At 40.6% G+C, this 27,161-nt stretch overlaps 2 protein-coding genes across 9 annotated transcripts in view; one reads left to right on the top strand and one right to left on the bottom strand.

The window, feature by feature from the left end:
• The window catches only part of PRCP (prolylcarboxypeptidase), an 87,759-nt gene extending 80,290 nt beyond the window's left edge, over positions 1 to 7,469 (bottom strand). The window contains exons 1-2 of one of the 6 annotated variants that reach the window (XM_069564897.1): positions 7,370 to 7,469; positions 5,861 to 6,043 (exon numbers count right to left, since the gene is read on the bottom strand). In XM_069564897.1, the coding sequence (XP_069420998.1) occupies positions 5,861 to 6,028 (168 nt within the window). In that variant the 5' untranslated portion in view covers positions 6,029 to 6,043; positions 7,370 to 7,469. Of the gene's footprint in view, positions 1 to 5,860; positions 6,126 to 6,306; positions 6,491 to 6,992 lie in introns of those variants that run through there. The other 5 variants (XM_069564895.1, XM_069564898.1, XM_069564902.1 and 2 more) reach the window with 5 other exon arrangements.
• On the top strand, positions 7,219 to 25,910 carry DDIAS (DNA damage induced apoptosis suppressor). 3 transcript variants are annotated; one of them, XM_069564894.1, is made up of 8 exons: positions 7,219 to 7,601; positions 7,713 to 7,832; positions 12,222 to 12,322; positions 12,597 to 12,725; positions 20,282 to 20,443; positions 21,156 to 21,381; positions 21,503 to 21,620; positions 22,716 to 25,910. In XM_069564894.1, exons 6-8 carry the CDS (start codon positions 21,368 to 21,370, stop codon positions 25,320 to 25,322), a joined length of 2,739 nt encoding a protein of 912 aa, XP_069420995.1. In that variant the 5' UTR covers positions 7,219 to 7,601; positions 7,713 to 7,832; positions 12,222 to 12,322; positions 12,597 to 12,725; positions 20,282 to 20,443; positions 21,156 to 21,367; the 3' UTR covers positions 25,323 to 25,910. The 3 variants fall into 3 exon arrangements, with proteins under 3 accessions (XP_069420995.1, XP_069420993.1, XP_069420994.1); XM_069564892.1 differs by lacking the exon at positions 21,156 to 21,381; XM_069564893.1 differs by lacking the exons at positions 12,597 to 12,725; positions 21,156 to 21,381.
• The last annotated feature ends 1,251 nt before the right edge of the window (positions 25,911 to 27,161 follow it).

Here is a 27,161-nt window from a genome sequence, read left to right as displayed (position 1 = left end):
ACAAGTTAGTAGCAGGGCTGATACTAGCAACCAAATTTTGAAAATGTTGTGTTTTATGTACCTAAAGGATAAAATCCCTGTAATATGCATATAGATATAAACATGCATGCTTAGTCACTCAGTGTGTCCAACGCTTTGTGACCCCATGGACTGTAGCCCACCAGGCTCTTTTCTCCACAGAATTTTCCAGGCAAGAATACTTGAGTGGGTTGCCATTTCCTACTCCAAGTGATCTTCCTGACCAAGGGATCAAACCTGAGTCTCTTGTGTCTCCTGCATTGCAGGCAGATTCTTCACCATTGTACCACCTGACAGTATAAACTCTAAAATTAACTTCTGCTGAAACTACATTTTAGCATTAATTGGTAAAATATTAAAAACTCAGCTATTAGAAAGACAGTGTTAGATTTAGTATTATCAAGGAGGTATTTGAAAAAATCTGAAAGGATACAATTATTATCATACATTTTTCTCTCCACAATTTACCAAAACTAAAAATAGTATAGGAAAAAAGTGGAATTAGCTTCATATGCCATTTTTTATGTATCAGTCTTATGTGAAAGAAAATAATTTCAGTGAGGAAAAAAGTTAATTTCTATGCCTTATTTACAAGTGTACTATACTACATCCCACTGGGAAAAAAAAAAAGAAACATTTGTACTAGTTAAGCAACAGAAAAGAATTCACAAAGACTTTCATATTTACCAGAATAACTATTTTAGATATGATACGGAATGACTTATATATTTTATTCTGAGTGGAGAGGAGGTACGTGCTCAGTTGCTCGGTCATGTCCGACTCTCTGTGACCCCCTGGACTGTAACCCACCCTCCTCTGTCCACAGGATGATCCCGGCAAGAATACTAGAGTGGGTTGCTATTTCCTCCTCCAGAAGATCCTCCCCACCGAGGGATCAAATCCCCAACTTCTGCAGCTCCTGCGTTGGCCGGCAGATTCTTTACCACTGAGCCACCTGGGAAGCCCCCAGAGAAGAAATTAAAGCCATATGAAAAAACTGCAAGATAAAATAAAAATAGCATTTACCATTTACTAAGTGTTTACCAAGGGATCTAAACTGTGCTAAATAAACACTTTACACATATCAGCTTATTTCACAACAAATCTGTGAGATGAATAGTATAATTGTCCCTATTTTGCTGATTACAAAAATAGAAGCTCACAGTAACTTGTCTGAAATTACTCAGGTAGTGTTAGAAACAGAATGCATTCTCAAACCTGTATGATTGTCAAGCTCTATCAAGTTCCTAATCCTCAAAAGTTTTGATCAAGATCAATTTATCATAGCTTAGGGGTGAACTACATGACCCCCTCTGACAATGATTCTGTGAATAAAAATAGAAATCAGTTCAGAATTCATATAATATTTGTGGCAGTATGCGCCAGGCTTAAGGAAAAGGTCATCAATAGATGAACCAGTAAGAAGAGGAGAAAGGAAAAATGAAAAGAAGAACAGGAGGAGAAAAAGCGATAGGCCGTTCCAAGGCACCTGACACAGTTCCATTTTACTAGACATTCACTAGGGCCACCATGACAAGAAAGGGAAACCCAGAATAGGAACTGAAAGTAGAACTGTAAGGGTAGAAAGGAGAACTGTAAGCTATAAACCAAAATTGCTTCATCTACCATGATGGTCTCACCACAGACGAGGAAGGAGCTGTAGGAAGGCCCTGCAGGAGTCAGCAGCCATGAGCTCAGTGCTGGGCCAAGATGCACAGTTCTCACATAAACACTGGTCAGTAGTTAAATAAGAATAGTTGAGTATAGATGACTGACCACTAGGTTTCTAGAAGAGGCATTACCACAAGTGTCAGCATGTAGATCAACCTGAAACGCATGGCACTACAGACAGTGTGGTTTAAAGACAGAGTAGCGGAGGAACCACCATTTACTTCATTAAGATCCTCAATTTCCTAATGTTCCAGGCACTGTGCATGTGCTTTCCTGAATTACCATATTTAACGCTCACAACAGCCGTAGGTAGATGTAACAGTTAATTTTACATGTCACCTCAGCTGAGCCGTGGTGCCCAGAATGCTCAAACATTCTAGATGTTTCTGTGAAGGTGGGTTTTTTGGATGGGATTAACATTTAAAACAGTAGACTTAGAGTCTGGCAGCTTTACCCTCCATAATGTGGGTGGGTCTCATCCTATTAGGTGAAGCCTGAAGAGCACAAAAGACTGACTACTCCTGAGCAAGGAATTATGCAAGTTGACTGCCTTGGGACTCAAACTGCAGCTCTTCCCTGGGTCTCCAGTCCACCAGCCTATGCTGCAGCTTACAAAGCTCCTCAACAACATGAGTCAATTTCTTAAAATAAATCAATCTCTCTCTGTGAAGAAAGAGATATACACACACACCCTACTAACTGTTTCTCTAGAGATCCCTGACTAATAAGTAGATACTGATTTCTATTTTCACCAGTGAGGAAAGTAACAGCCTGAAAAGACCCATTCTCCTTCCCCATTACATCACACAGTAAAATGCCTTCAGGATTCACATTCAGATCTGAGGGACTAGCATGGGAGTAAGAGAGTAATGAGAACCATGGAAATGGAATAAACACAAGTCACGCATCTCAAGGAGCCCTTTACAACATTCGCATCACACGAGTGAATGAGTGAGTGAAAGTCAGTCAGTTAGGTCCGACTCTTTGCGACCCTATGAACTAAAATACAGTCCATGGAATTCTCCAGGCCAGAAATACTGGAGTGGGTAGCCTTTCCCTTCTCCAGGGGATCTTCCCAACCCAGGGATCGAACCCAGGTGCAGATTCTTTACCAGCCGAGCTACCAGGAAAGCCCAAGAATACCGGAGTGGGTAGCCTATCCCTTCTCCAGAGGATCTTCCAGACCCAGGAATTGAACTGGGGTCTCCTGCATTGCAGGCAGATTCTTTACCAGCTGAGCTATCAGGGAAGCCCTATCACACATACATGCAGAGCCCTTGATGTGCCCAAATGATGTGTTATCCTTTCTCTGGTCTCCTGACTCAGTTATTTTTGATTAAAAAAAAAAATCAAACATTCCTACTAAATCAACATTTGAAGACTGTGAAAGAAAAGGAAATATAAATGGTAAAAAAAAATTAAAAGGAAAAGATTAAAAAGGAAAATAAATAGATGATTTGTGTCATTAATTAAATGACAGTAGACCTTGTTCGGGCTTTTTTTGGGTAGTCATCCATTTAATTCCTCAACAAATATTTATTTTGTACTTTATATTTTTATGGGCTCTTCTGGGTAATGGATAATGCTGTCTAGCTGAGGAGACACAAAATAGTAAATGTGAAAAAAGTCCAACTAAAATCAGGAAAGTTTCACAGAAAAGGTGATATTTCAGCTGGGACAGAGGTATGCATTTAACTAGCGGAGAAAAGGGGGGTAATTCCAGACAGAATTTCTGACACAGTAAACTTCAATTGAGTCTATGTTCTATGTTGCTAAAAGTGTGGAGAAGGTGGAAGGAGGTGGGGATCTATGGCAGGATATGAAGCTGAAAGACCAGCATGCGATAAGAAAAAATACGAAGGACTTCGACCTTTATTCTGCAAGTAATCAGAGTTACGAAGGAGGGCTAAGCCTTTATACTGAGACCATTCATGGAGTTTGCATGAATATAATAACAATTGGGAATAGCTTAGACAGATATAACACAGATAAAGAAATCATTATAAAGTTGAATGAAAATTAAACCTTGAATAAAGACTAAGTCTTAAGTACAATAATAATGTTTATCATTAAAAGGCATGAAAGTACTTCATCTGCTCTAACTTAAAAAAAAAATTAAAGTTGAGTTTACACATACTTTTCAATCCCAACTAAAAATTTATGGTGCAGAAAAACTGGCAATTACTATAAAACGATTATTGTGCAATAATTATTATACAACACATTTGTATATATGTGAAAGTCTTTCTCAAAACAGTGAAATAAAACTCAATTGGAGTTGATGCAAATAAAATTACTATTATGGTAATAAATCCATTTGTGGAATCTGAGTCCTAAAATGTGAACTAAATATAAGCCAGAGGGCAAAACGTGGCTGAATAAGGCCAAACAGATCTTGTAAATCACCACAAATGGAAAAAGAACTGGCCTTTTATATCTAAAGAGTGAAGTGGTCAAGAAAGAAATTTACAATGAAGAAATATAAATTAGGACCTAAGAGATCATTCAGTCTCTTCTACCTTTTCATTCTCCCTCTTTTCTGCTGACAGTTCTCTCACCATTCCTAAAAGGATTATAGATATCCATTCCAGTAGTTTCCCTTCAACTTAACTTTAGTTATGGAACTCTGCAAAATCCCAGCATATAGCACAAATAAAAATATAAATCTCAGGCTGAAAGAAGTCAGGGGGAGGGGTTCTGGGGTACCCTAACTTGGTTTCCATATGGGCCTTCACCATCCCTCTGAGACAGCTCTCCCAAAGCCTTAATTTTTCAGTAAAATGTGAAACACATTGGTTCTTGTCCAAACCTCTCAATTTACAAATGAGGAAACTGAAGCCTAGAGAACTGCCTAAGAAAAAGATGTTTCCTAGTACTCCTGCTAAAACTAGAATGCTTTCTCTTCATAATCTCTAAATTTCTGGGTTAAAAATGATTTCTTATACTAGAAGTTCACGTCATCCCTCTCTATCAAATTCCCATTCAAAACTGACTTGGGTTAGGAACCATCAATTTACTAAATGTCTGCTCAAGACCAAATACTTTGTTAGGGATATGTCATCTATTCTCATTTAACCACCACCAAATCCCCCAGAGGTCAAGAAATTGGGCTCAGAGAGGTATATGAAACTTCCCAAGGTCAGAGAGCTAGTATTAATAGATTGGAATTCTGATCTATCTAACTCCTAAAGCCAAACCTCAGACTCTTGAAGTTCTAATCCCAATGTTTCCCAAATCTTTGCCTATCTTTTCACATGCATGCACACATGCATGCTCAGTTGCTCAGTCGTGTTCAACTCTTTGAGACCCCATTGAATGTAGCCCACCAGGTTCCTGTGTCCTCGGGATTTCTCAGGCAAGAATTTTGGGGTGGATTGCCATTTCCTGCTCCAGGGGATCTTCCCCCACCCAAGAATCAAACCCCCGTCTCTTTTATCTCCTGCCTTGGCAGGCAGATTCTTTACCACTGTGCCACCTGGGAAGGTCATTTATCTTTTCACAGGCTCCCAGAACTGTAAATGATATTGTCATTTCACAAAAGATGTACTTCCTCATCCAGGCTTCTCAGGGAACACCTACCTCATGCTTCAGCCAGGCACAAAGGCATCATGCCTACCTTAAACCTCTGAACTCAAAATTCAGAACTATAGAGATGCTCACCTTCACTCCCCACTCCAAATTTTGACAGACTCCTACAACTTCCAGGGAAAGATGAAAACTCTTAATAAAAGGGCTACAAAAGCAACTCTGAGCTGAGCATAAGACAACAGACTGACATTTTAGATTGAAAAAATATTATATATTATCTGGTAAGATATTAGAAACTTGAACTTAGGGGCTGCTTTGGGACAAAAGATGACTGTCACCGCGAAGTAGGCTCCAGAGCTGGCATTAAATAATTTGAATTTGGCGGGAGGTCAAAGGAATTTTAGGGCATCCTCTGCAAGCAGGAGTTGAAGTGACTGTGATGGTCAATCACAGAAGGGAGTGTAGAGCCAGAAATGACAATAAATTATTGGTGATGGAAGGTGAGTTTAAACAGATGGGACTTGGGCCACCGGACAAGTCTTCAGCATTAGGGTTCTACAATTTCAATGAGCTTCGGTGCCTGAAAACCACAAAACCCCAGTCCTCGCCACCCACTCGGACACCCCAACCCTTTTGGCCTTACCTTCTGTTGGATGTAGCGAATCGAATACTTCGGGGTAATAGTAGGGCGAGATCTGAAGCTCGTTGACCAGGGTAGGCTGCTAGGGGCCCTCAGTGACGGCGATACGGGGCTGGCGGCCCCAGGAGTCAGGGAAGCTAGGAGCAGGAGCAGGAGGGAGCAGCGCCCCATGGCTCAGGACCGTGGCTGCAGAGCGGGTAGGAGGGAGACAGGCAGATGCACGCAGCGCCGCCCAGCCCACAGCTCCTGCCCAGAGACAGGCCCCTCCTTCCCGGGGGAAACCCAATGCTACCCCGCCCCTCAGCAAAGCCTCTCAAATTCGAGTTGCCAAAGCCATTCCAAACCCCGTCCCAGTCCCACAGGGCGCCGCCAGGTTTCATTTCCCTCTTGTACCGTCCCCTCTTTATTATATAGAGTTCACCTTTATTCCCTTCCAACTCAAAGCCTACCTTTACCATCCCAGGGCCCCTCCTATCTGACCTCTGAACCCCATTCTTAACTATATCACCCCCCCACACACACAAACACTTTCTCCGCACCCTATATCCTCCCCCTTTATCGTCACTGCCAAACCCTGCCCTGTCCACCTCTATTTCATCGCCACATCCTTGTCCTCCGCAAATCCTACATAATAATAGTGTGTGCATGCGTGCAAACGTGCCAGGCCGCTTGGGTCGTGTCCAACTCTTTGCGACCCTATAGACGGTGGCCTGCCAGGCTCCTCTGTCCATGGGATTCTCCAGGCAAGAATACTAGAGGGAGTTGCCATGCCCTCCTCCAGGGGATTCTTCCCAACCCAAGGATTTGACCCAAGTCCCCCACATTGCAGGCGGATTCTTTAGCGTCTGAGCCACCAGGGAAGCCCCAGGAAGGGCTACTGCCAACTTAAAACTGGCACTCGCCACCAGCTCTACAAGGACTAAATCATTCACTAGTCACTCAGCCCTGACAGTCAAAACACCCTGAAAAGAGGAGCTCAGGGTACAGAGCTGCTCCTCCTGACTGGCAGCGGCATCTGCCAATCCGTGTTAATGTGTTCATACCCTGCCTTTTTCACTAAAATCATGTATACTACTAAGCTATCCCCACTAGGTCTGGCTCCTTTGCACCGCCACCTCCATGTCAGCCTAATCACCTCCTAGGGCACTCTGTCGGTTAGTCACCCCTACACATGCGTGAAATCCACACAGTCCACTTCTCAACGGAGGTCGCCCCGGAATCCCACGAGGTCCCGGTCCCAGCTTCCAAGCTACGCCCCCTTCCGTCTTCCGGCACCCAGCTTCGGACCCCGCCTTCCCCTCTCCTTGGGAGCAGTCCCAGCCCCAGCGGGCGGAGTCCCTTTCGGTCCTCGTGACTCCCTCACCACCAACTTCCGCTTCTCCTTCCAGTCAGCCAGGTGAACCTCGGTCTGAGGGGCGCTCCCACCCACCTACGCCTGGCTGGCTCAACGCTGCCTCAAAACCAACTGTACAGACTGTACTACTGCTCAATCAGTTGGGAAAGGACACTTGCCTAAGCCTCTCGGACAAAAATGGTTGTTCCCAAAACCTCACAGGTTGTCGAGCTACATCGCCAACCTGGGCGGTGTCGTCTTCTGATTGGCTCTAAGGCCAGACGGTCATGGCGTCACTTCCGGCGGAAGGAGGCGCGGGAGATTCGATTGGAAGACACTCTCTAGCCGCTTGAGTCTTGGGGTCCGCGTCACTGAGCTTCGCCCGGGCAGGTTCCTGGTCCTCTGCCTCAGGTGAGAAGGTGCGGGAGGAGATTCTCGGGGAGCAAGGGCCGGAGACTCCTAAGAAGACCCTTGAACGTCGTTCTGAGTGAGCATTCGGAGCATTCTATTTTTTTTTTTCAGGAGTCAGTCTCGTCTATAAACGGGCGGTTGTGAGAGAAGAGTGAGGTCAGTTCTTTTCATTTTAGACGGTGCTGTTGCAGTCAGTCAGAGAGCGTTTGTGTGCCACCGACCTGGAAACGAGTAAGTGTCTGGAACCCGAAATACAGGGAGGGAAAAGGTGCTACTGCAATTTTTGAGGTGCTCGGAGGCTCGTACACAGCGGGCGGCTATGCCCAGTAGTACCTGCTGAAAAGGGATCTTTTCCAAACTGCTTTGATGACTCAGAGGGACAAGTGCTCACTGAGCAGAGTGTTCAAACCAGAAACAAGTTTTCTAGGTACCTTCCTTGTCTCTCACATCAAGCCACACCAACCTCTTGAATATCTCAAACCATACGCTTCTCGCCAGTTTTACTTTGGTTCAGCACAACTGCTTCATAACTATGACTGTAGCCTCCCAGCTGATTCTTTCAATTTCCTTACATTCCAATCCAGTCTCCACGTTGCTAGGCTGATAAAGTACAAATCTGATCAGGGCACTCCCCATTAAAAACCTTTCCTTTGGTCACTCCTGTTTGCCCTCAGGTTTAAGTCTAAAGTCCTTAAAGTGGTTAACAGGGCCCTTCTTGTCTGGCCTTTGCCTAGTACTCCAGCTCTTTTTTTCACCCCTCCAGCCCTATGCTCCAACCACATGGAATGTCCTCTTGAGTCCCTCAAATGCACCATTCTCCCTCACCTTCAGACCCCATCTGAATCCCATCCCACCTAGTTCTTAATCATTGTTTAGGTCTCAATTTATGAAGCTTTCTATCAGGAGGCCTTTCATCATCCTGCAAAATTGGGTCACAAAGCACCCAGTAGTTACTTACTCATTCTACAGATAGTTTTTTTAACTGTCTCCCTCTGTGCCAAGAACTTCTAAGTACTAGGATCACAATGGTGAACAAGATGTGAGAATCCTTCGGAACTTAAACTTTTTGTGTGTGGGCTTAAAAAGAATGAAGTGGAATCTATTTGAGTTAGGTTTGTTTGGAAAGGCCTCTGAGGAGTTGACACTTAAATTGAGGCCTAGAAGATGAGAATGATCTAGCCATGCAATAGAAGAAAGGAAGAAAATTCCAGAGTGAACAGGTTATGTAAAGGCCTTAAAGCAGGAAAGAACTTAGCATCTTAATGTTCAAGAAACTAAGAAAAGGCCAGTGTTGCTGAAATGTATTCAGAAAGGACAGCTGCATGAGGTGATTTTTTTCTATCTGTAACCCTGTCCCCTTCCCCATCTCTGGAACTTTACCTGTCGTAAGTGCAATGAACTGTGCTTGATACTCACTAAGAGTTTCCTGAGTAATGTTTTAAAAATATTTTTCATCAGTATTTCTCCAAACAAAAGAGGTTTTGTCTTTTTTGCTTATTTGATTTTTTTTTAATCTCCTACCTCCCTCTCCCTTTTCCAGAATTTTCATTTTAATGTCAGAAGATCATTTCTCAGGGACTTGTTATGACTGCCTTTAGAAAGATTAGACAAAGTATGCACCCTTGGAGGGAGACCATTAGACAGCTTTAATAAAGCAACTCAAAGTAACTACCATTTCCATAGCTGAAGAGTCTGTCCTATAATATATGAAATGAGAAATCTGAGAGCAACAGAATGACAAAGATTTTCTTGCAAAGCAAGAGCAGTTTGAGGAGGAATGAAGAAAGGGAGAGGAGTTAGTCATATCTCCTTTTCTGTATGCCGTCAGAAGTGTGGCCCAGTTTTTTAAAGGAGTGATTTCATCCTTTGGTCACAATCTTAGACTAAATGAGTCTCCTGTTATATTTTCTCATGGTATAATGTACTTTGCCTGTATAGAATTTTCTACCTATCTCTTACTAGGCTATAGATCTAGTGACCAGGTAGAGACCTTGTCTATTTTGTTGATCACTTATATTATTCCCATCAGCTGGTATTTATCAGCTGCACAATAAATTGATAAATAAGTAAGTATATTGAACTTGGACTTCCCAGGTGATACTAGTAGTAAAGAATCTGCCTGCCGATGCAGGAAACACAAGTCGCAAGTTCAGTCCCTGGGTCTGGAAGATCTCTTGAAATAGGAAATGACAACCTGCTATGGTATTCTTGCCTGGAAAATTCCATGGACAGAAGAGCCTGGTGGGCTACATCCATGGGACCACAACAAGTCAGATGTGACTGAGCACATATTGAACTTATTAAATTGGAATATGGTTTGTTGACTGTGGTGGAACTGAAAGCAATATAATGCTGTATTACCATCCTCCCCAATAAAATCAAGAAGAAAGATAAACCGCAGGTGGATACCACATATGGAATTGTTCCCAAGTCTGTGATCATGTTTTCCTAACTTTAGTGTTTGCTCATTCCTCATGGTTCATTCAGTTGTCCATCAAACATAAATTCAATACTTGAAATCAGACACTAGAGAGAGAGAGAGACAAAACAAACTAGATGACCAAAATCATAAGGAAATACTATGAAAACAGCAAAGGGAATGACTAATAGTGACTGCCTAAAAGGATCTGATTTCGTATTTGTCCACTGCCAATGGATGGAAAGTCTTTTTGCCGTTTGCTGAGTCTACCAAATGAAACGCAAATAATAAAAATATCTTAATGACCTTTTACATTTCAGTTCTCAAATTTACCATTGTTATAGTTTTCTGAGCCTATTTCTCCACTAGAGGGCAATAAACCCTTAAACAATAACAGTTTAACCAATTTCTTGCCTTTAAAATATAGCAATTAGTGCTTACACAATTAATTTAGAAATTAATTCCCAAATATTTCTGCTTATATATGTTTTGCATTTACTGGTGACTTGATAGACCAGGCCGCCATCTTCATGAAACTTTCAGACTAATGAGGGTAGAACTAACAGAAACAAGGGAGCATATGTACATTTTCATGATGGCATATATCACAAGTGTGGTTAAAGGAATAAAATGGATGATATCATGGAAACCAAGCAGAAGAGAGTATTTATTGAAATGAAAAGGGGCTCTCTTCAGGTTAACATTAAAGATTTAATGACGAGAATGAGAGCCAACTATTTGAAGAACTAAGGGAAAAGCTTTATAGACAAAGAGAAAAGTAAGAACAGAAGCCTGAAAAGAGAAGTTATTTTGTGCATTTAAGGAGCAGAAAGAAGGCTGGCTTGGCTTGAAGTGTAGTGATTAAAGAGGGCAAGTGGGACAAGGTGAGGTCAAAGAGGTGGTGCTAGATGAGCTAAGGCCTTACAGGCATTGTGGGGAATTGAGGCTTCATTTCAAACTACAAGATTTTAAGCAGATAAAAGACCACATTTTCAGGAGGGAGTTTTGCCCTGTTTTATCTCCCCTAGCTCATATATGGGCTTCTGCTGTGGCTCATGGTAAAGAATCTGCCTGCAGTGCAGGAGACACAGGTTCAATTCCTGGGTCAGGAATCCCTGGAGGAGGAAATGGCAACCCACTCCAGTATTCTTGCCTGAAGAATCCCATGGACAGAGGAGCCTGGTGGTCTACAGTCCATGGGGTTGCAAAGAGTCAGATATGACTGAACAATTAACACTTCACTTTTTAGCACATAGGTAGCTGTACCACCATATTAACACTGTACCCAAACTGAATTTTAGAGATGTTCAGAGAAGATGCATTTACTGACGTACATTCCATCATTTGCCACTTGGCAAGAAGGAACTTGAAGTCAGTAGCACTAATAATAGCAGTGTTCCCTGGCCTGCCTTTATACTGTGTCACCTCTTCTACCTTATCCTTAGAGATTGCCATGTGGCCTAAGGTGACAGCCAAATCTAGGAATACATATCTGCTTTTGGTAGAACCTTATTAGTCATGTATACCTAAGGGTACAGAAGCAAGGACTTCAACAAGAATTAAGCAGGGTGAAATGTCTTTGTTTTTTCTTTTTTTTTTGTTTCCTATGCCCCCTTTAATAACATAAACCAGTGATTTATGTAAATCCATTTATCTATAATCTTTGTAAGTTTCCATCTTACTGCCTTCAGTGGCAAGATTTTTATTTTCACAGAAATATTCTGATTGATAGACAGGATTAATGTCACTTTAAGATATCCATTCCAAAATCACACTTATAAATTTGCGATCATCCTCAGGATGAGCTATATGTAAAAGATTTTTTTATGATTTTAGACTAATGACTTCCACTTTATCAAAATTTACTGATGCCAGTCTCAGAACGTTTCACCCATTTTCAGAAATTGAAAGCTTTTGCCATGTGTTTACAAATGAAAATTTATTGATATAGCTTTATCTTGAACATCTACAGAGATGTTTATTTCAGGGCATTTACATTATGCTATATATAAACTAATCAGTTTTAAAATTTTGATAAACCAACATTTGAATTTTTAAAAAATATAAAAGAGGTGAATTGGTATTTTATTGTTTTACTTCTCTGATGTGTTTTATACAAGGCTCATAAAGCACTTTGAACTCTCTTTTGATTTTTATTTTTCTATTTGTACACTCTAAAATGTCTTTTTTTCCCTCTTCAGGTTGTATAAAAATGTACCCAGCCCAAATACTGAAATCTAATGAAGTGATATTTTCCCGCTAAAAAGAACTGTTTCCCACCAGTTCAGGTTTAAACATTCATGTAAGTTCATTTACGTTCTTTCCTGTTAATGGTAGGAACAAGTTCTGTATAGCTCTTCTTTCTTAAATTACCAATATTTGCTTGAGCTACTCTGTTTTAAGTCTTACTTTCTTAACTATGTAGAAAAAGAAAATTAGTTTTCCAATATACTGACACTTACTACAAAAAACATCTATTGACTTTGTAGTGAAGGTTAGGTGATTTTCCTAAGAATTGAGTTATTCACATGTAATTAAAGATTTGCCATTCATCCCACGGCTACTTTGTTTTGCAGACCACAGTGGGAACACATGAATAGAAGAAGAAAATTTCTTCTTGCCTCAGTTCTTGCTCTCCAGAATTCTAGTTTTATATATCCTTCATGTCAAAAGTGCTTTTCTCGGTTAATCCTGGTCTCCAAAAGGTAAAAATAAAGCCTGAAAGTTTGAGAAGGAAAATATAAGAATTCAACCAACCACAGAATATACAGTACCATAGTATTCACTGTTGGGGTCGGGGGCGGGGGGGTGGAATCCATGGTTAAGTATACCTCTGCAGTTCAAACCTGTGTTGTTCAAGGGTCAGCTGTATAAAGTTAGTTTGGGGGGAACTTCCCTGATGGTCCACTGGTTAAGAATCTGCCTTCCAATGCAGGGGATGCAGGTTTGATCCCTGGTCGGAGAAGTAAGATCCCTCATGCAGTGGGGCAACTAAGCCTGTACACTACAACTACTGAGCCTGCGTGCTCTAGAGGCCGCACACCACTACTACAAAGAAGCCTGCTTGCTGCAGCTAAGAACTAACACAGCCAAATAAATCAAAACTTAAACTAACCCTCAAAATTTTTTTTAAGTTTGGTCCTTCATTTGAGAAGATTATCATATTCATATGTGTGTGTGTGTATGAATATGATAATTTCATATGAAGGAACAAACTTAACATATACATAAATTACAAGCAAAGAAGGCAACTCATTTGTCCATATAAGCCATCCACCCAGCTCAAACTAGTAATTGTTATTTAGTTGCCAAGACGTGTCTGATTCTTTGCAACCCTGGATTACATCACGCCAGGCTTCCCTGTCCTTCACTGTCTCCTGAAGTTTACTCAAATTCATGTCCACTGAGTTGGTGATGCTCTATCTAATTACCTCACCCTCTGCTGCTTTTTTCTCCTTTGCCTTCAATCTTTCTCATCAAAATCTTCTCCAACAAGTCATCTCTTCACATTAGGGGGCCAAAGTATTGGAGCTTCAGCTTCAGCATCAATCCTTCCCATGAACATTCAGGATTGATTTCCCTTAGGATTGACTGGTTTGATCTTCTTGCAGTCCAAGGGACTCTAAAAGAATCTTCTCCAGCACCACAGTTTGAAAGCATCAATTCTTCAGCTCTCAGCCTTCATTATGGTCCAACTCTCAACATCTGTACATGACTACTGAAAAGACCATAGCTTTGACTATATAGACCTTTGGCACAAAGTGATGTCTTTGCTTCTTAATATGCTCTCTAGGTTTATCATAGCTTTCCTTCCAAGGAGCAAGTATCTTTTAATTTGATGGCTGCAGTCACCATCCACAACAATTTTGGAGCCCAGGAAAATAAAATCTGCAACTGTTTCCATTGTTTACCCATCTATTTGCCATGAAGTGATGGGACTGGATGCCATGATCTTAGTTTTTTGAATGTTGAGTTTTAAACCAGCTTTTTCACTCTCACCCTCATCAAGAAGTCCTTTAGTTCCTCTTTGATTTCTGTCATTAAAGTGCCATCATCTGCATATCCGAGATTGATATTTTTCCTGGCGGTCTTGATTCCAGCTTGTGAGTCATCCAGCCTGGCATTTTGCATTATATATTCTGCATATAATTTAAATAAGCAGGGTGACAATATACAGCATTGATGTGCTCCTTTCCCAACTTTGAACCAGTCAGTTGTTCCAAGTCCAGTTCTGTTGCTGCTTGACCTGCATACAGGTTTCTCAGGAGACGGGTAAGGTGATCTGGTATTCCCATCTCTTTGAGAATGTTCTAGTTTCTCATGATCCACATAGTCAAAGGCTTTAGCATAATCATTGAAACTAAAGTAGATGTGTTTTTGGAATTGCCTTGCTTTTTTCTGTGATCCAACAGATGTCGGCAGTTTGATCTCTGGTTTCTCTGACTTCTAAATCCAGGTTGCACATCTGGAAGTTCTCAGTTCATGTACCGGTGAAGCCTAATTTGAAGGCTTTTAAGCATAATCTTGGTAATGTGAAATAGGTGCAATTGTACAGTAATTTGAGCTTTCTTTGGGATTGGAAGGAAAACTGACCTTTTCCAGTCCCTTGGCCATTGCTGAGTTTTCCAAATTTACTGGCATATTCAGTGCACTGCTATTCCATAACAAGTGACATTTTGGGTATAGGAGTGCCTCTAGAAATTAAATCAGGGACTGTGACTTGAATGTGTTGTCTCTACCCTTGATTCTCAAAATGTGGTCTGAGGAACAGCTGCATTGGCATCACCTGGGAGCTTGTTAGAAACGCAGAAACTTGGGCCTTGTCCCAGAATAGTGAATCAGGATCTTTGTTTTTAACAAGATCCCTAGGTGTTTGGAGAAGGAAATGACAACCCACTCCAGTGTTCTTGCCTGGAGAATTCCAGGGACGGGGGGAGCCTGGTGGGCTGCCGTCTATGGGGTGGCACAGAGTCGGACACAACTGAAGCGACTTAGCAGCAGGTGATTGGTTTGCGTCTTGAAGTTTGTAAAGCTCTAATCTACTCCACACTAACATTTATTTCAGTTAAGGCTTAGCTTATTCCCAAAAGGATTAAAGGAAATTGTATAAATAAATACTTTCATTTTACTTTTAATATAAAAATATATAATTTAGTATATATATTCATAATTGCTAATAATGCATTAACACTAGTAATGTGCTAATCCTAGTCTTTCTTAGGCTATCGTTGATATTCTCTATTTATAAGATAGTTCATTCTTAACCATACCATTCTTATATTTTTCATCCAAGAAAGAACTCCTGGCAAAGAATCCAAAGCCTTGGATTTCGTCATAAAAATCACTAACTTTGTCACCTTGGGTAACAATTCACCACAATTTCCCAGTTATGTGAATGGGGCTAAATGCCTTGTTTACCTGTCAAAAACAAATAAAATATGTAAGTTCAGTTCAGTCGCTCAGTCATGTCCGACATTTGCAACCCCATGAACCACAGCACGCCAGGCCTCCCTGTGCATCACCAACTCCCGGAGTTTACCCAGACCCATGTCCATCAAGTTGGTGAGGCCATCCAACCATCTCATCCTCTGTCGTCTGCTTCTCCTGCCTTCAGTCTTTCCCAGCATCAGGGTCTTTTCAAATGAGTCAACTCTTCACATCTGGTGGCCAAAGTTTTGGAGTTTCAGCTTCAACATCAGTCCTTCCAGTGAACACCCAGGACTGATCTCCTTTAGGATGGACTGGTTGGATCTCCTTGCAGTCCAAGGGACTCTCAAGAGTCTTCTCCAACACCACAGTTCAAAAGTATCAATTCTTTGGCACTCAGCTTTCTTTATAGTTCAACTCTCACATCCATACATGACCGCTGGAAAAACCATAGCCTTGACTAGACAGACCTTTGGGGACAAAGTAATGTCTCTGCTTTTGAATATGCTGTCTAGGTTGGTCATAGCTTTCCTTCCAAGGAGTAAGCATCTTTTAATTTCATGGCTGCGATCACCATCTGCAGTGATTTTGGAGCCCAAAAAAATCAGCCACTGTTTCCCCATCTATTTCCCATGAAGTGATGGGACCAAATGCCATGATCTTCATTTTCTGAATGCTGAGCTTTAAGCCAACTTTTTCACTCTCCTCTTTCACTTTCATCAAGAGGCTCTTTAGTTCTTCTCTTTCTGCCATAAGGGTAGTGTCATCTGTGTATCTGAGGTTATTAATATATCTTCCAGCAATCTTGATTCCAGCTTGTGTTTCCTCCAGTCCAGCGTTTCTCATGATGTACTCTGCATATAAGTTAAATAAGCAGGGTGACAATATACAGCCTTGATGTACTCCTTTTCCTATTTGGAACCAGTCTGTTGTTCCATGTCCAGTTCTAACTGTTGCTTCCTGAACTGCATATACGTTTCTCAGGAGGCAGGTCAGGTGGTCTGATATGCCCATCTCTTGAAGAATTGTCCACATTTTATTGTGATCCACACAGCCAAAGGCTTTGGCATTGTCAATAAAGCAGAAATAGGTGTTTTTCTGAAACTCTGGCTTTTTTGATGATCCAGCAGATGTTGGCAATTTGATCTCTGGTTCCTCTGCCTTTTCTAAAACCAGCTTGAATATCTGGAAGTTCACAGCTCACGTATTGCTGAAGCCTGGCTTGGAGAATTTTGAGCATTACTTTACTAGTGTGTAAGATGAGTACAATTGTGCAGTAGTTTGAGCATTCTTTGGCATTGCCTTTCTTTGGGATTGGAATGAAAACTGACCTTTTCCAGTCCTGTGGCCATTGCTGAGTTTTCCAAATTTGCTGACACATTGAGTGCAGCACTTTCACAGCATCATCTTTTAGGATTTGAAATAGCTCAACTGGAATTCCATCACCTCCACTAGCTTTGTTCATAGTGATGCTTCCTAAGGCCCACTTGACTTCACATTCCAGGATGTCTGGCCCTAGGTGAGTGATCACACCATCATGATTATCTTGGTCATGAAGATCTTTTTTGTACAGTTCTTCTGTGTATTCTTGCCACCTCGTCTTAATATCTTCTGCTTCTGTTAGGTCTGTATCATTTCTGTCCTTTATTGAGCCCATCTTTGCATGAAATGTTCCCTTGATATCTAATTTTCTTGAGGAGATCTCTAGTCTTTCCCATTCTGTTATTTTCCTCTATTTCTTTGCATTGATCTCTGAGGAAAGCTTTCTTATCTCTCCTTACTGTTCTTTGGAACTCTGCATTCAAATGGGTATACCTTTCCTTTTCTCCTTTGCTTTTCGCCTCTCTTCTTTTCACAGCTATTTGTAAGGCCTCCTCAGACAGCCATTTTGCTTTTTTACATTTCTTTTTCTTAGGGATGGTCTTGATTCCTGTCTGCTGTACAATTTCACCAACCTCTGTCCATAGTTCATCAGGCACTCTTATCAGATCTAGTCCCTTAAATCTATTTCTCACTTCCACTGTATAGTCATAAGGGATCTGATTTAGGTCATACCTGAATGGTCTAGTGGTTTTCCCCACATTCTTCCATTTAAGTCTGAATTTGGCGATAAGGAGTTCATGATCTGAGCCACAGTTAGCTTCCAGTCTTGTTTTTGCTGGCTGTATAGAGCTTCCCCATCTTTGGCTGCAAAGAATATAATCAGTCTAATTTCAGTGTTGGCCATCTGGTGATATCCATGTGTAGAGTCTTCTCTTGTGTTGTCTGAAAAGGGTGTTTGCTATGACCAGTGCCTTCTCTTGGCAGAACTCTATTAGCCTTTGCCATGCTTCATTCTGTACTCCAAGGCCAAATTTGCCTGTTACTCCAGGTGTTTCTTGACTTCCTACTTTTGCATTCCAGTTCCCTATAATGAAAAGGTATCTTTTGGGTGTTAGTTCTAAAAGGTCTTGTAGGTCTTCATAGAACTGTTCAGCTTCTTCAGCATTACTGGTCAGGGCACAGACTTGGATTACTGTGATGTTGAATGGTTTGCTTTGGAAACAAACAGATCATTCTGTCATTTTTAAGATCGCATCCAAGTACTCTATTTTGGACTGTTTTGTTAACTATAATGGCTACTCCATTTCTTCTAGGGGATTCCTGCCTGCAGTAGTAGATATAATGGTCATCTGAGTTAAATTCACCCATTCCAGTCCATTTTAGTTTGCTGATTCTTAGAACGTCGACATTCACTCTTGCCATCTCCTGTTTGACCACTTCCAGTTTGCCTTGATTCATTAGGACCTGACATTCCAGGTTCCTATGCAATATAGCTCTTTACAGCATCGGACCTTGCTTTCATCACCAGTCACATCCACAGCTGGGTTTTGTTTTTGCTTTGGCTCCACCCCTTCATTCTTTCTGGAGTTATTTCTCCACTGATCTCCAGTAGCATATTGGGCACCTACCAATCTGGGGAGTTCATCTTTCAGTATCCTATCATTTTGCCTTTTCATACTGCTCATGGGGTTCTCAAGGCAAGAATATTGAAGTGGTTTGCCATTCCCTTCTCCAGTGGACCACATTCTGTCAGACCTTTCCACCATGATCCATCCATCTTGGGTGGCCCCACACAGCATGGCTTAGTTTCATTGAGTTAGACAAGGCTGTGGTCCGTATGATCAGACTGGCTAGTTGTCTGTGATTGTGGTTTTTCAGTCTGTCTGCCCACTGATGCCCTCTTTCAGAGCCTACCATCTTACTTGGGTTTCTCGTACCTTGGACGTGAAAACGTTTGTAAATTGTAAAACACTGATGCATATTAATTCTAAGATTTGCTAAGAATTTTGCATTAACTCTAATGCATTATTAATACATAATTTCTGAACAAGTTCTAATATATGTTTAAAACATTTAAAACACTAATTCATTTCACTAAAGCTTGGTACTGGTGAGGTTTTATCACCCTAGTAAGTGGATTACCTTCACTTATTCTATGACCAGAATACAACACAAACTGCAGCCAGTTTGGTTAAGATTATATGAATGGATGTCACAGCTCCATTATCATTGTGGATAAAAAAATAATTAGCACAGATATAATGAAGGTGAATCAGTAACTTCTATGAAGGATTAACCTTTGTTCAAATAGTCAACCTTGTGAGTCATGGAATTTAGGCTCCCCCTAGTGGCTATCTCAGAGAAGGCAATGGCACTCCACTCGAGTACTTTTGCCTGGAAAATCCCATGGATGGAGGAGCCTGGTGGGCTGCAGTCCATGGGGTCGCTAAGAGTTGTACACGACTGAGCGACTTCACTTTCACTTTTCACTTTCATGCATTGGAGAAGGAAATGGCAACCCATTCCAGTGTTCTTGCCTTGAGAATCCGAGGGAGGGGGAGCCTGGTGGGCTGCCGTCTATGGGGTCGCACAGAGTTGGACACGACTGAAGCGACTTAGCAGCAGCAGCAGTGGCTATCTGGAAGCAATCAAATTTATACAGCTGTCTTTTAACATTATTTTCTGTTTGCACTTTTACACCTTTTTTAAGCCAAATCACTAGCGACATGAAGAAAAAACATTCTAGGATTAACAATTCCCATAGATGTTTTAAGGGGTCAGTTTGCTAAACTAAGAATGTTAAAGATGGATAGCAGTACAAACAACTGGAAAAGAGGGAAACAGAAGCAGAAGTGGCAGGAAAGCAATGTTTAATTATAAGAGAGCAGCAGACTAAACACAGTAACTTGACCAGATCTGTACTAGACTCTTTAACTTTCTTTTCTTATACTTTGCCTCATTTTATCCTTCTTCAATCCTGGATTTCACAGGTGATTAAGTTTAAGTTTAAAGATCTTAATATGTATCCCGAGACCAGAGAGCTAGTACATTACAGTAGTGTTATACTTAACACAGTATTTTTTTATAAGAAAGACTTTGACCATAATTGCAACACAAGTTAAACAAGATGTTTTGTACCTAGTTTCTGTAATCTAATAAATTCTCAACATATTTCAATGAATTTTTAAAAAGTTAAGTTATCCTTATCATAGTGAGAAAAATATGACTAGGAACGTTATAAATATTTAAAGATTACTCATTGTTCTTTGAACAGAAGATAGACATTAAATTTTAGGTCTTCTCTTGGTGTGGCATTTACTTCACTATATTTAGTTTGCCCCCACCAGTAAAAGTAACTTAGAGAAAATTTAAAGGAGGTTGATCTGAAATCATTTTACAATGTAAGTTGTACATTTTGTACAGAAAATATTTTTAACCTTTACTTTGCCAGATTTCTTTTACATCACAAAAAAAGTTAGTGAACATCTCTTTTTTCCCCGCACTTTTCCAGGTCTAACTGTCCAAAATGTGGCTCTACTGGTGAAGCTGAAAATGCCATTTACAGATACAAGCTTTCCTTAAAAGTTGCAGAATCAGACAAATTATTTGGCATTACTGTGTTTGGAAGCTGCTTAGATGCATTTTTTGGTCTCACGGCCACTGGTTTGCACAGGTAAGAATATTTAAAGCATTCTTTTTCCTAGCCGCGTACGTCAAGTTTGAAGATATGTGTTTTTAAAGTAATATGCATTTAGTAAACAGATGACCACTCAACCTCAAATCATCAGTTCATTTAAAAAGATAAGAAAGAAAGAAAAAGATGTTTATTTTCTGAATACATATTGTGATGATGTTAAACCATGCTCCTTTTATTCAGACCAACTAAACGGTAATTAGAGTATTAAATTACAGAACTTTGATCTGAGTTAGAGAAATACAGATGAAGAAAGTAAAATCATTTCAAACTGAAGGATTATTCAAATCAAGTGGCTAAGGTCTCTTGAGGAAGAAGAAGCTATTTGAAGGAACATTTACATATCAGAAGTAGGAATTTTGTCATTTATTTCCTTTGTGTTGCAACTTCATCTGCATAATTGGACCTGTTAAGATGGTGTCCTGACAGTGTAAGTGTATAGAGAGAGAGAGAAAATCTCTGTCCATCTCCTTGTAGCTGTGAGCAGACTGATTTGAAGAAAGGAAAAGCCGAGGATCACAGCCAGGATTGCCAGTGATGAGGAAAGACTTCCCTCTGCATTGAGGAGAAGGGCTAATAATCCCACCACTTCTCCCACTGCCACTTTTGGAATAGTTGTTAGGCCTGGTTACTAGACAGGCATCTACTTTATTCACACTTGATCAACTGCTTTTGTCTTTCTGCTGCTAAGCTAAGTCGCTTCAGTCGTGTCCGACTCTGTGCGACCCCGTAGACGGCAGCCCACCAGGCTCCTCCGTCCCTGGGATTCTCCAGGCAAGAACACTGGAGTGGGTCGCCATTTCCTTCTCCAATGCATGAAAGTGAAAAGTGAAAGTGAAGTCGCTCAGTCGTGTCCGGCTCTTTGTGACCCCATGGACTGCAGCCTACCAGGCTCCTCTGTCCATGGAGTTTTCCAGGCAAGAATACTGGAGCGGGGTGCCATTGCAGAACACCTAGCTGTTAAAGTCACACTTCTTTTTTCTATATGTAACTCAAAAGTTTCATGCTTTCCCATTTTTTATTTTCTTTTCAATTAAGGTACATTCAGGATCCCAGTGAAATTCCAGAAACTCTGGGCAGTGATACAACTCAAAACCTATTAACTAAAGCAGTGGAAACTTGCTTTGTTGGACAAAACTTTGTTTTTGGAGTGACGGTAATTGAGACTAGTTTTGTTCTTAGTATTATGCTAATATTTCCATTGTAATGAAACTATTTTAATTTTCTAAATAGTTTTTAGGAGTCATAAATGTGAGGGCCTGTAGAAACCCTTTAAACTACATAAAAATAGGCTATAAGTGATCCTTTAAAACATCATGTATATGACAAGTTCCTCTTTCAAAAGCTAGAAGAGCACTGCTGAAAGGCTTTCAGAGCTTTAGAAATCTAAGTTTATTATAAATTCACAAGTGTTAGATATTTTGTTTTGATATTTGGTATTCACTGTGCTCTCTAAATTCGGTTTAGATTCTATAGTAAAACTTTCATCAACTCTTATCTACAAAAAGGAGGAGGGAAGTAACATTAAAAGCAAAGTAACTGAGTACTGATAACTCTCAGAATAGGTTAGGAGGGATGGTCTTAAATATAAAAGTACTGTAGAAAAGGTCTAAAGAATGTGCTGACTCTTAAGGAATAATCCTTTTCTGTCTCTTGTATGCTAATGGGAGCAAATGAATATTTTGCCTGTATTGCAATCAGGGCTTTAAAAAAGGGAACACAGCACTTCACAACTGAACAGTGAGAAAACCCAAAGGGAAGTTGAAACTAGGAGCTACAGAGGTTTTCTGTGTTAAAATCTTAGATGCCTCTTTTTCTCCTTTTTTGTTTTTAACAATATAAGAACATTCCTTTAAACATTCAAAGCTAGTGAGAAATGTAATAGTAACTACCATTTATTGAACAACTACTATTTGCTAAGCACCACAATTTTTTGTATGTTATTGCTAATATAATAATCCTGCCTTTTTATCCTTATTTTATGAATGAAAAAACTGAGGCTCCTAATAACTTATCTAAAGTCCCCACATTAGGAAATGTTTGGAACAGAATTTGAAGACAAGTCTCTTTACTCCAAGGTTTATTTCCCCATAATTACAATTCCCTATATAACCCTATCATGCTAGAATAATTGAATTATGGGGGTGAAAGTTATAGCTACATCTGTTTTAGCCTTTTAAATCCCTGTTTCATGTTTAAGTCAAAGGGAAAAAAATTTATTCTCATTTAAATTCATTTCCTTCTTTCACAGAATTTTGAAAACCAGCATGGAAATGGTTCAGGTTCCAGTAACTTCTCAGAGCAGTGCTCAGACCGCAAGAGAGTAGTTAAAGCACTTGTAGCTTGCCAGATCATTCCACCAGACCCAAGTGTTGTAGGCTTCACTGTCATTGACTATTTCCGTCGGCTTTTGCAGCTTTCTGCTGTCAGGAAACTTCACTGTGGCTCCCAGACACCTAATAGCCACTTACTTGCTTTAGAAAGTTCAAATAGCGATCTCAGCAACTTATGTGGCCCTGACAGCAGTTCTTGTTTTGAGCCCCATGACAAAGATTATTTTCCAGGATTCTGGCAGCTATCACTAGAACTCACTTCTGTTGTTTCACAACTAACAGATGATGGTTTTTCAGCTTCAGAACAAAGCAAGGCCATTGGTACTCTTCACCAGAACAGAAAGTGCATCTCCTCTGCAGAGGCCACTGGTTCCAATAGCTGCCTTGATACCATTCAGGGTTCGTGGAGCCTTGTTTCACATATGGACAAAAAGAGTTCAGCACAAAAGTTAGATGAAGAACCTGGCCTACAGGCTAATCAGCCAAGTGCAGTTCATAGCAATCATCATGAAATTGGAGTTCCTGACTCTAATTTATTCCCTATGAAAGTACAGGAGCGATTTGAACCAAGGAATACAAAATCCTTCCACAGTGCAGTGGAAGTTACATATTCTCAGCATGAGATAACATGTCACCAGAATCAGGAGGTAGATACCCCCACCACGTTTCAGCAGAGATGTATGTGTTATCCATCTTCATCACTCAGACTTGAGGAAATAGCCAGTGGTTCCCAGGACTGTGACCTCAAAATCTGGGATGACCTGCCACTCTCTGAAAGCCTAAACAAATTTCTGGCAGCTATCGAAAGTGAAATCGCTATAAACCAGACAGATGCCAGTAGCAGGAAATGTTGTCTAGATAATGACATCAGTAAACTACATGTGGACCACAGCAGGTTATCATTGACTCCACAAAGAACCCCTGGAGCCTTGCATACACCACATATAGCCTTAAGGTCACCACCAGCAACAGTCAAAGCAAACTCCAGCAGAGATAACTTCCTTTCCAACCATGAAGCAAATCCAAGTCCTAGCGTTCATAAGGAATCACAGCCAGAGAACAGAGCAGAGGCTCTCTCATTTAGTGGTAATAAAAGAGATATTTCTGAACATTCTCTACCAAATGTTCATCTGTCAGCTCTGTTTCCATCTTCAAAAGGCTCAGGCACAACAGTTGCTCTTAAGTCTACGAGAATTCTACCACATGAGACTGAAATTTCCTGTAAGCAGAATACTTCAGAGGCTGACCGTTCTTGTCTCAGCAGCAAATATAATAATGGATGTGGAGAAAAATCACTTTCAGAAATGAGTGAAAAGTTGACAACTTTGCATTCTGGGAGGTATAATGTTGTTTCCAACTTTCCCAGCTTAGAAAATAAACAATGCTGTAGGTGGCCAAAGAATCAGGGCAACAGTTTGACAATTTCCAGGAAACTCACATATCCTTTAGAAGCTCTTCACAGTACTCCAGACAGAAGTATGAATACATTGAGAGCAATGCTTTATGAACACACTGGTAATAACCTAACACAGAACTGTTCTACTGGTCATGAAGGCAATTACAGTGCTTCTGTGGATCTTTTTGATGATAGTCCTAAAGAGATGAACATTGTAACAGAAATGACCAAAAGGTCACAGGATATTTTATTACAGTGGGGAAAGTCTTTGGCAGAAAGTCATCATATAGAATCTGATTTTTCACTGAGATCACTTTCTGAAAATTCCAGCCAGTCACCACAAAAATTATCCTTGCAAAACACATCTGCCTCTCTCTATCCAAGAACCTGTCCCTCTCCACCTCATTTTCAGTCAGATTCAGAATATGATTTTGAATATAGCCAAGACTTTGTTCCATGTTCACAGTCAACTCCAGTTACTGGATTCCACCAAAGTAGGATTCATGGGATGAAAGGAGCTTTCCAAAAATTACCTGCTTTTTATTTGGACCTTGATGCCAACTATAAAAAAACAAGGATTTCCTCTGCAAATGATGCACAGCAAGCCACCCCTATCTGTCAAAAAAATATAAAGACACCTAGCCAGAAATCCAGAAACCCTACTGTATCTGGTATTACACCACCAGAGATCTCCAACAACCATCCTGTCACTGAATGCCTTGAAACTGATGCTGACGAATGGGTCCCTCCTACCACACAAAAAGTGTTTCCTTCAGAAATGCTTGGATTCCGGGCCATGGGTCTAAAGAAATGCCATGCTGCTTATAATTCTCCTGATCAAAATGAGTTACCAAGAAAAAAACTGAAATATGTAAAGAAAAGAACTGGTAAATGCTTAATTAAGAAGGAGTTAAATTTAAAGAATATGCTTACAGCAGCAGTTATAAAACAGAAAACTCCTGACTGTAACAATAAAAGGTCAGGCTGGATTTCTAAAGAGTCAGTTTTGGGACGTGGTTCTTGTGCGGAAGTCAAATGTTGCCTTCCATTTTCAGAAAATTGGTCACCTTCAGCACCTGAAGCTAAAAGTGCTTGGTCTCCTGAATTGTTCTCACAAAATATCACCTAAACCCAATTTCTGAGCTTTTAAAGGTACGTCTCTTTGGAAACTCTGCCTCCAATGTCATGGAAAGCAGACTTACCATTTTGAAGACTTGACGCAAATAGAAAAGAGGTGCTATTATGCCTATAAACAGGGAAGCCATTGTTTTTCCTAGCGTTTTATCCAGAATGATCTGATTTCAGATAATTTGGCACTTTATCTTGTATTGATTGTACTTAAGTAATATTGTTAATTTTGCTTGTTAAAAGTATTTGTTAAATCACACATACATGCAGAAATAAAGCTTTTGCAGACCAAAACTTAGTCTTTCTAAGTTCTTCAACTTAGATCAGAAAATGCCTGCCAGCTACTGTTGGGTTTATGATACAAAGCTACAAGATCACTGATCTCAAAAAGATTTTAGTCTACTAGGTAAGACAGAAATATAATGGACAATTTCAATGTAATACAATAAACACAATGATGGAACTTTTTTAATGGATAGTACATTTATGTTGCTCTGGGGGCATGGTAGATAATCAGTTAACCCAGCAGCATCTGTGGGCTTTGACTCAGAAGAATGGTCAATAAAGACAATTAAATGTGAAACTGTCACTATTTTATTTAGTCTGTATTTTTTGAATCCTTCGGAGGAGCCTGCTAGGCTATACTGTCCATGGGATTACAAAGTCACACACAACTGAGCAACTCCACTTTACTACATGCTAGGTGCTGGGAACTCAAAAGTCCAGGCCCTTTACCTCAAGGCCCTTCTTCATGATCTAGAAGAATAAACAAGCAATTAGTATCAATGAGTTCTATGATAGGAAGATATTCTTAAAGGGCTAATAATGAGCAAAAATGAGGAATAGTTTCCAGACGTTCAAGTCCTTAGCATCACATCACCTGTGCCCTGTAAAGATCTCTTGCTGTGCACAAGTTTTCTGTAGTAGCTGAGCAGGGGCTGCTCTTCATTGTGGCGCACAGGCTTCTCACTGCAGTGGCTTCTCGTTGCAGAGCACGGGCTCTGGACACACAGGCCACAGTAGTTGCCGCACTCAAGTTCAGTAGTTGTGGCACATGAGCTTAGTTGCTCCGTGGTATTTGAAATCTTCCCAGACCAGGGATCAAAACCTCATCCTCTGCACTGGCAGGCAAATTCTTATCCCCTGTACCACCAGGGAAGTCCATGCACCCCATAAAAATTTATGTGTCTCCGGTCAGCTGCTTTTGCCATTCCCCACAGCAGCTACTCCAAATCTTCACTCTTCATGCCACCGACCAACCTACTCTCCTTGCCTCGTACTTCATGGAGATCACCTGGTATTCCCTTGCCTTCTCACACCCATGCTTTGCGACTTGTCTATATCTCCTCACCCACAACTTTTATCCTGTAATCTCCGAAAATAATGAACACCGCCTCCTGCCTTTCTGTTTGGGCTGTTGCCATTATACCCATCTTCAATATTATCTAATGTCTAGCCCATATTTAAGTTTTTTTACTTGTCCCTACATCATCTTGTAATTGTTGATGTTTAACCAGGATTTCATTAAAGTAACTCCATGGTTTTCAGTTACGTCTCGTCTCATTTTCTAGAACATAATTAGATTTAGGATTTTGGCGGAGATATTTCATAGGCTTATGTTGTGCCTTTCATATTGTATTACATTAGGAGACACAATGTCAAGTGGCCCCACTATTAGTGATGTCAGATAATAAGATTGCTTGCTTACTATGTTGCCCACCAGATCTCTATTGTTCGGGTACTTTTTTTTAAGAGTAAAGAGTCAGGGGACTTCCCTGGTGGTCCAGTGGTTAAGAATCTGCCTTCCGGTGGAGGGAACACAAGTTTGATCCCTGGTCAG

The sequence above is a fragment of the Ovis canadensis genome, chromosome 21 (genome assembly GCF_042477335.2).
Source record: "Ovis canadensis isolate MfBH-ARS-UI-01 breed Bighorn chromosome 21, ARS-UI_OviCan_v2, whole genome shotgun sequence".
NCBI lineage: Eukaryota > Metazoa > Chordata > Mammalia > Artiodactyla > Bovidae > Ovis > Ovis canadensis.
This window is presented reverse-complemented; position numbering and strand designations above follow the sequence as displayed.

What these genes read in the sequence shown, in the direction of transcription:
- DDIAS (XM_069564892.1), top strand. Translation starts at nt 12,613, where the DNA reads ATGAATAGAAGAAGAAAATTTCTTCTTGCCTCAGTTCTTGCTCTCCAG. An exon ending in TTAATCCTGGTCTCCAAAAG is followed by an intron (nt 12,726 to 20,281) that starts GTAAAAATAAAG and finishes GCACTTTTCCAG; the next exon opens with GTCTAACTGTCCAAAATGTG. An exon ending in ACGGCCACTGGTTTGCACAG is followed by an intron (nt 20,444 to 21,502) that starts GTAAGAATATTT and finishes TTTTCAATTAAG; the next exon opens with GTACATTCAGGATCCCAGTG.